A 9702-nucleotide genomic window follows, 5' to 3' on the forward strand; every position below is an offset into this window, starting at 1 on the left:
TTGTTGGTTGTCTCTCAACAACTATCTCTTCACCCTCAAGAAATCCCAAATACTATAAACTTGTTTACCTTTGTTTACCTTTGTAACATTCTCCGTCTTTTCCACCATATCCCGTTAGCATAACTTAAGCAGAAACATCATGTTATGGAATAATGAGGTTATAGCTCCTTGTATCCGAATCATTTAGTGACTTGTAACCGTTGACCTGATGATGCTCTCCAACCTATAGAGAGCGAAGCCGGTCGTCGGAAGTACACAATTAAATGATTGAGAGTACGTCTGTCTTTTTCTTCATTTAAAATGAACTCTCACATGCAACCCATTCAACATTTAAAAATTTTATATTAACCATTGGCGTGCATACGGGTCATATTACCCGGTCATATTACCCGCATGCACGCCAATGGTGAATATAAAATTTTTTGTTGTATGTCAAAAAATGCGCAATAAGTACCTCTTAAAACCTACCAAATTTCATTTGCATATCTTAACCGGTTTTAGAGCAATAAATAAATCGTTAGTTTGTAAGAAAAAATTCAACATCCCGTATCTCGGAAACGAAGAATTTGCGGACATAGGTATCTCAAGCAAACGGCCATTATTTTTTCATGCACAGTTACTCCTTAAAGTTTGTCGCACTTATTTAGAAACACCCTGTATTGATAAAGAACATGGCTAGTTGTTAAAGTGCCTAACTTTTTTATTATCCAACACAAGCGAATAAATAAAAAAACGGAATATTAAGAAAACCTGGGGCTATAGTTGGGTCTTAATTTCAATATTTTATAAATGCTAAAATATTCCACAGGGTGTTGTGAAAATTGAGAAAAAAACCCAGTTTGATTGGTACACTCGGTATACAGTAAAAATTACCTGTCTATCAACAATATTACTATAGCGATATTGCTAAAGAATACGGCTATAAAATATTACAAAAATTACTTACATCGGACAACAGGTTTAGGAGATACGAGCCATCAAAAATTACCCATTTTTTGGGAGCCATCAAAAATTACCCATTTTTTGGGGTGCCCGTTTTTGTGCCGGTGAGTGTGGGTATAACCGTTCAAAAGATAAGAGGGGGGGTATTGACTTTTGACTAGCACTGTATGTAAAGTGTCTATTGTTTGTTTTTTTACCAAGAGGAGTGATTCAAATTTACCGCGCCGTAATGCTTGTTTCTAATTGGTCCAACGGCAGGCGAGTTTACTCCACTAAATTATGACATTGACATTTCTGAAATTGACACTATTATTTAAAATTCAAAAATTATATCGAGTTTTTGTGTTTTTGCGTTATTCCTATAATTTTTTGATTTTTCGTCTGCATTTATTTAAAAAAACAGTTCTTTTTAGAACTATTTAGCGTCATATTAGTGTCATTACGATAAAAATATGGATTCAATGTCGAGTACTAGTGGTAATTGCCCTTCTCCACCTAAAAAACGCGGAGTGAATTTGGGTAGACATTTATCATCAAATGAAAAACAATTCATTATAAATATGTACAAACAAATAAAAATTGATGATCCTGGAATGAAAATAACAGCCATGGTAGCAAAAATAAAGCAGGCAACAGGTAAGTTTTTCAGAATACCGATTGTTAAAATCAAAGACTTACTAAGTAATGTTCTAATTTTAGGTGTTGCGAATTCAACGATTTATAGAACCATTAAGGAATATAAGCAAACTGGAACTGTAAGATGTCCTAAAAATATTGGCGGTAGACCTGCTGTACTTTCAAGATATGACGAAAAAGTTAAAACATCTGTACGACAGATAGTACACAGCTTCTTTTTCAAGAACGAAATGCCCACTTTAAATAAAATTTTAAGTGAAGTTAACAACCGCCCAGATCTTCCAAACATGTGTCGTTCAACATTATATAAATTCTTGAAGCAAATAAATTTTAAGTAAGTAAATATGGGTTAGCCACAATTAATAGTAAATAATAAGTGCAACCCAAAAAATATTCATATTATGTCTGGGTTAGGCAATCAATTAGAGGATATTTTTTCCTATGTTGTAGACGCTCTAAATGCAAATTGTTTCATTTGAAAGCTGTATAATTATTTAAACAATCTTTATTTAATTAAATAGTCTTTATTTCATCAAGGAAATATAAACACAGATGACATATATTCTTCTGAAGCGAAATCAGAGACGCTAAAACCGATCAGTCCCCGCCCGGTAAAAAAATCAACAAAAATTTTTAATTTGTTTAAACAAAGATTGTCTAAAGAATTAGACAACATTCAAATAAGAATATTTGTATTTATAACGTTAAAAAGGTACACATGTGGTAAGTTTTTCTTAAAAAGCATTCTACAACATAGGAAAAAATGTGGTTTTATTTTGTTATAAATAAATTAATTTATTATAACAAAACTAAAGCATATTTTGGATTTAATTATGCACTATTTAGGTGGCTCTACTCGAGTTACCTCAGATTAAAAAAAAAATGAAGAAAATTGCTCGATTGGAAGTCGAGAAAATGCATTTTTTTATATATACCGATTTTGAACTTAAGAAGGGTGAATCTAGGTTGAAGAAAGGTGAATTTCATAGATTTTTTTGTATTTTTATACCAAATAATCGCGGAATATCAATTGTTTTTATTATAATAATATACCTATTTTATGAGTGTTTTAAACATGAAAATTTGTATGGAGAAAGATAAAGGTAAGGTCAAAATATACATTTTATTATTTTGTAGGTACTTGAAGAGAAGTCGAAGAAGTCATCTTATCGAACGTGATGATATCATAAGATGGAGACGTCGTTACCTAACTTCTATAAAAGAATACAGAAGTCAAGGTAAACCAATTTATTACCTTGACGAAACATGGGTAAATGAAGGTCACACCAAAGAGAAAGTGTGGGTAGACACCGATATAAAAAACCCTAGACAGGCTTTTATTGAGGGGTTGTCTACTGGTTTGAAAAATCCATCAGGAAAAGGAAAACGCCTCATAGTTTTACATATTGGATCAGAGTTAGGTTTTGTTAATGAAGGACTTTTACTTTTTGAGGGAAGAAAGACAGAAGATTACCATGAAGAAATGAATGCATCTGTTTTCGAAAATTGGTTTAGTAATATCCTGCAAAAATTACCAAAAAACGCTGTTATTGTAATGGATAATGCAGCATACCACAGCCGAAAATTAGAAAAAATTCCGACAACATCATCAAAAAAGAAAGACATGCAGGAATGGTTAAAAATAAAAAATATTCCTTTCAATTTGGAGATGGTTAGGTCAGAATTATTACACCTGATACGATTAAATAAAAATGAGTATAATATGTATGTAACTGATGAGATGGCTAAAGAAAATGGTCAAATTGTACTGCGGTTGCCTCCATATCATTGTGAGTTGAATCCTATTGAGAAAATTTGGGCTCAAGTGAAAAATGAAGTGGCATTAAGAAACACAACATATAAACTGAAAGAAGTAAAAAATCTACTGTTACAAGCTCTGGACAATGTAACTCCAACACATTGGCAAAATTGTGTTAAGCACATCCTGAAAGTAGAGGAAAAAATGTGTAAACTAGATGGTATCATGGATAGTGTCATAGAACCACTAATAATTTCAATTGGCAATGATGACAGTGACACCAGTTCCTCAGAAGATGAATAATTGTATGTTCAATACAATTCATTCATCTTCTCAGGAACTTCGCTTCAATGTAATTTTGATTTATTTGAATTTTAACCACAATTTAAGTTTAAAGTTAAATTTATTTGAGATTTAAATTTTTAAAAACAAATCACATGGTATGATTTTTTTGATGGATATTCTTAAGTTGATTTTATGTTTTCGAATGAACTATCTTTCAATAAAGTCGTCCCAGGAACGCAACTCATAGATAAGTATTGGCAACATCGTTTATTTAAAGTTATTCACTTTAAAATGGATAATATAATGTCTGAACTGAGGCCATGAGAGCCAGATGAGTGGCCTAACTGATATTTAAATTACTTTACATAATCAAAGAAAATGATCAGAAGCTAACAATGTTCCATTGTTTTAGTAATTGTATGTTGACCAAGAATCATTATTGGTCAACATACAATTACTAAAACAGTCGAACATTGTTAGTTTCTTATCATTTTCTTTGAATGTAAATATCAGTTAGGCCACTCTGTCTCTCATGGCCTCAATTGTTAATATAAATGAGTCAGATAAAATTAAATTAGAAGTTTTTTTTACCAAGCACCAAAAACAAAATGTTTTGCATTTTGATAACGACTTGCGAAGTGGAAATCGAAACATATCGAAATCAAAATTAAATTTAATTGCAAACTAAAATTGTGGCTTTATTCCCACCTAAAATAGTAAATTGCATCAGATGCCACAAAAAAATACTCTCTATCTCTGCTGGCCATTAACTCTCTCCCTCCAATTCTGCACTTCTATACCTACCATCCAAATCTGCACTTTTATACCTACCATCCAAATCTGCTTATTACTTTGAACCACATCGTTCATGATATTTCTGGTCTGACTTTCCATATTATTTGTTATTCTTTTTCCACTCCTAACTCCACTAAAAATTCCCTGCAGTACTTTCGTTTTCTAGATGTCATATTTTCATTTCATCTTTCTTATTCATTGTCCAAGTGTAACAAGCATACAATGCCACTGGTCAAGTAACTTTCATTATCCCATTGCTCTGCTTCCTTTTAGTAGTATCTTTTCTATTTATTTTTCATCTTCCCCTTTATCAATTATTGTCACTCCCAAATATTTGAATTTGCTATATTCTGTTCTCCTTTGTTTATGATCATCCTTTGAAGTTTTGTTGTTTGGTGCAATGACAATTGGTTTCTAATAAGCATTCGTCAACTACGAAATCTAAGTTCCATAACTTTTCTTCCTCCTTTTTTGCATGCTCTATAATGTACATAGTTTCCAATTTTCTGCAGTGGCTTTCGATAGTTTCCTGTAAAATTCTTCTCACATCAACTAAGTTGTATGCATTGTTGTTTCTAGCTACGTCACCCTTTACTTGTGCCCATATGAACTCTTTAGGGTAGTTAAGTTGACAATTATATGAGGATAAACGAAGTACAGTTATTCCGCCATCTTTAGCTTTTTCATCGATTACATATTTTTATACTTTTGTTTGTGTTGTTGAACGCTATTCATGAGTTCTTTTTTAACCATCGTATTATCAAATGTCACCTCTTTTCATTTCAACTAATTAAGTATCTAATGCCTACATAAATCCAAAGTCGGTAGTTTTTCAATTAAACGAGAATGGTTACTAGCATTATCAATTACTATGACAGAATTTTGAGGTATGTTACTAACCATCTGAAAGAAATATTCTTGAAATAGCTCTATTTCCTCATGATAATCTTCAGTGGATCTTGTAGTAAATTTTAATAAACCACCATTTATAAATCCTCTTTCAGATCCAATATGAATAATTATTAGTCTACCTTTTCCAATAGGTGGGTTCAAACCAAACGAATATCCTTCCATAAAATACTGTCACGAATTGGTAATATTGTTATCAGCCCAACATTTTGAAACAGTTGTATTGTAATGTAATAGTTGTATTCTTGTGTACTTTTATGCAGGTACCTCAGCGTTGATTAAATTTTATTCTGAGATGAGTACTATCATTATTTTATTACTTATTTTGTTTTTATATATATCCTAAAATACTTAATATGTATCAGACCAAATTTTATAGCTACCATTACTTAACACTTGCAACTATCTAAATTGACGAGGGGTAATATTACTTTTCGAAATTGATGTAAAAGTAATTTTATTACTTCACCTTTCAAATTCCTAAACAGCTTCACTTTTTTTATTTGTTAAGAGGACTATGTCATCTGCATAAATAGTATATTATGTATTGTTGTTTACATGTGTAATTAATTTTATATTGCTTTGTCAAATAAACACTTATTTAAAAGGAGAAAAACTCGTACTCATTTATTTTAACATCAAATATAAAAAATACATGTTGAGAAGTAAACTAAAAAAGAAACTACATATATCTCACATTATACAAGGATGCAATAATGTATTCTCAGAATAAATAAACAAATTCTAGTGGAATATAGATAGAAGAGAAAGACAGATTACTATATAAATTCAAAACATATATAGTGAAAGTACAATAATAGACTAGCAGTAGACAAGTAGATAAAATAAACAATAACAAAGCACTGAAATCAGGCTAAATAGCATCTAACATAGCAATACGTTCATAGCCAATTAAAGTTACCAGGGCTCGATCAAACAACCAAGATAAGATATTACAAGAAAAACTAAATGTCAATTGCACAAAACCTTAATACATCCAGTATTTACATATGAATCTGAAATCTGGTTACTTACTTAAAGTGAAGACGACCAATTGGTTACTTAGGCAGAAGAATCTTGACACATATACAAAGAAGAAAAAAAAAAGAGAAATTGAGAAGAAGATATAAGTTTGAACTATACAGGACATACCAGAATCTATATACTAACATTCATCAAAATAGGAGCACATAATAAGAGGAAAGATGGAAGAACATGAAATATTTTCCAAAATAAACAAAGAAATATCAGCTGGACATTAACAGGAGGAAGACCAAAGATTACATATAGGCAAGGAACAAATAGGATAAGACATTGAAATTTTAAAAATAAAAAATTGGAAGAACAAAAAATCAAAATCTTCAAATAGATTAGAATGGAGAAGTAAGTATTCCTGAAGGGACCAAAACTCAAACAAAAAGAGTTGTCAAGCCAATGATCATGATATTTGAGAAATAATAGGCAAAAAATCCCAAAGAAAGACGACCCATTAAATATTAAAAAAAAACATTTAATATATTACAAGTATTCAATAATGTATTCTCATTCTCATGCAAAATATTGTCGATAAAAATGCCTCCTAAAATTTAAACATTGTTCCACATCATTAACATTTCCATTTACTGACAAATCAAGATTTTCTACAAAATCATCATCACCATCATGATTTTCTCTTGCACCCAGATTATAACTTATAAGGTACTGTTGTAGCACATATTGCAAGGTATGTATTTAATTCGGTTTGTAGACCTTTTGAAGACATGGAAACTGTTTTTTCCAGGTTCCAAATAGCTTTTTGGCAACATTTCTTGTTCTTACATGTGCACTATTGTATCTATTTTCTTGATCATTACCTAAAAAGATATACATATATACCTATATATTATACTTACTACAATCACAATAAAGATGCATTAGAAATAAATAAACCAAGAAACATTGAATGTTACGAGGTGCACTCCTAAATAATAATTTACAATTTATATAAGTACATTGTAAATCCCAAATCCTGATTTTCAAGGTTTATATATTTTTTGTATAAATCATGATTAGGGAGTACTCCTCGTAACATTTAAGTGTCTTGGTTTGTTTATTTCTGGTGCATATTTATTGAACAGAATCGCAGAAGTCAATCAGTGATGCAGACTTTCGCTAAACACTAAGAAAACAGAATGTATGATGATCTCTAAGAAGGAACAGCAATTTAGACGAATCAGTGTGAACGGTCAACAAATAGAAAGAGTAAATACATACACCTACCTTGGTACGAACGTCAATGAAGATTGGGATCATTCCATAGAAATCAAATGTAGGATAGAGAAAGCAAGATCTACATTTCAAGCAATGGCTAAGTTATTCAAATGTCATGATTTGTCGATACCCATAAAAATCAGGTTACTATGATGTTATATCTTTAGTGTACTGTTGTATGGACTTGAGTTGTGGACTCTCACAGATGGCACCTGCAAGTATATTGAGGCTTTTGAAATGTGGCTTTATCATCGAATCCTGAAGATATCTTATAATAACCACATTACTAATCAGAGTGTTTTGCTGAGAATGCAAAAAGAAAAAGAGCTAATAATCACAATAAAAACAGCCAAAATCGAATACCTCGGTCACATCATGAGGAAAAGTAAAATATATTGACTGCTGCAACTAATCTTTCAAGGATAAGTAGAAGGAAAACGGGGACCAGGAAGGCAAAGGATTTCCTGGCTGAAAAATCTACGTATGTGCTTCAACACAACAACCACAAATCTTTTTAGAGCAGCAGTGTGCAAAGTATAGATTGTCATGATGGTCGTCAACATCCGAAACAGATAGGCACTACAAAAAGAAGAAGCATCTTTATTGTGATTTTAGTATATTTATCTATCAAATAACCTACTATTTATTTAGGCCAATTATCAATAAATACCTGGCTGTAATACTGAAGTAAATAGATAGTATTTGCATGCATATCTACTATTGTCAATTAATAATCCTGGAATTTCATTCTTTCTCATGATACCTCTTAATGCACTTAGATCAAATATTAAGCTAACATAACTTGACCCTGTTGACCTTGTTGTTCACCAACAACCAACAACATTCATAATCTCGCTTCTAGAACATGAAAGAGCTACAATTCATTTATGTAATAAGGGCCTGAATAACAAACGTAAGTCTGTACCTGTAATTTAAAATGGACAACTTCATAAAAACTGGTTATATTCCTATAAAGTAGCATAAAATCTTTGTTGTTTAAGTTATTGCAGCTGATGAAATTCAATATTGTAAAATTCCATTGGATTTGATATAATTTTATCACATGGCTTTCGTATACTTTCCGGGCGATTTTCTTCTACAATATAAGAAATAAACTCTAAAAATTCTTCAACTTCTTCATACCAATCCAACATTTTTTATTGTAATTTGAAAAACAAAAGAAATATATACCTACATATTATTGGAAGTACATAAATTGGAAAAAATTATTCAAACAAACCAACAACAAGCATAGTGAGAGTGAGGTTAGAATCGACGTGTTCTTCTTATTTACTCTCGTTCTTGGCTTGCATACTTGTGACAATCGACGTGTGAGGTTCTCCGATCGTGATTACTGAATTACCGTAAAGCCGACATAATCAACGAAAAAAGAAGATGAATTTGGTGACTTTTCTTGGGTGTGAATCTGTCTTCTTAGTTTACTCCTCTTGGTAAAAAAATAAACTATAGTCCGTTGAAGCCATTCTAGTAAACTTTGAAAAGTTTCTCTTCTTGGTTGTTGTCTATCAGGGAATTGCTGATGGTAAATAATTCTTAATACTTCTTCTTGTAGTGCCTATCCGTTTCGGATGTTGGCGACCATCATGGCAATCTGCACTTTGCACACTGCTGCTCTGAAAAGATTTGTAGTGGTTGTGTTGAACCACGTTCGTAGATTTTTCAGCCAGGAAATCCTTCGCCTTCCTGGTCCTCGCTTTCCCTCTACTTTTCCCTGCAAGACCAGTTGCAGCAGTCCATATCTCTCACTGTTCCTCATGATGTGACCGAGGTATTCGATTTTGGCTGTTTTTATTTTGATTAACAGCTCTTTTTCTATTTTCATTCTCAGCAAAACACCCTCATTAGTAATGTGGTCGGTATAAGATATCTTCAGGATTCGACGATAAAGCCACATCTCAAAAGCCTCAATTTTCTTGCAGGTCGCGTCTGTGAGAGTCCACGACTCAACTCCGTACAACAGTATAGGAAATATATAACATCGTAGTAATCTGACTTTTATGGGTATCGACAAATCATGACATTTGAACAACTTTGCCATTTTTTGAAATGCAGATCTTGCTTTCTCTATCCTACATTTGATTTCTATAGAATGGTCCCAATTTTCA

The 9702-nt window shown here is 31.8% G+C and overlaps 1 protein-coding gene and 1 long non-coding RNA gene across 3 annotated transcripts; one reads left to right on the forward strand and one right to left on the reverse strand.

The window, feature by feature from the left end:
* Nucleotides 1-1125: 1125 nt before the first annotated feature.
* LOC126879557 (uncharacterized) lies at nucleotides 1126-4586 on the forward strand. Of its 2 annotated transcripts, XM_050642711.1 has the most exons (3): nucleotides 1126-1578; nucleotides 1642-1912; nucleotides 2716-4586. In XM_050642711.1, the coding sequence occupies exons 1-3, from the start codon at nucleotides 1395-1397 to the stop codon at nucleotides 3638-3640; spliced, it is 1380 nt and encodes a 459-aa protein (XP_050498668.1). In that variant the 5' UTR covers nucleotides 1126-1394; the 3' UTR covers nucleotides 3641-4586. The 2 variants fall into 2 exon arrangements, with proteins under 2 accessions (XP_050498668.1, XP_050498667.1); XM_050642710.1 differs by having other exon boundaries at nucleotides 1126-1912.
* A 286-nt stretch (nucleotides 4587-4872) lies between these two features.
* LOC126879558 (uncharacterized) lies at nucleotides 4873-9041 on the reverse strand. Its single transcript, XR_007696118.1, has 2 exons — nucleotides 7586-9041; nucleotides 4873-7179 (listed from the first exon to the last, which is right to left on the reverse strand). It is a non-coding gene; the product is annotated as an uncharacterized LOC126879558 (long non-coding RNA).
* Nucleotides 9042-9702: the final 661 nt, after the last annotated feature.

Source organism: Diabrotica virgifera, chromosome 2 (assembly GCF_917563875.1).
Source record: "Diabrotica virgifera virgifera chromosome 2, PGI_DIABVI_V3a".
In the NCBI taxonomy this organism is placed as follows: Eukaryota; Metazoa; Arthropoda; class Insecta; order Coleoptera; family Chrysomelidae; genus Diabrotica; species Diabrotica virgifera.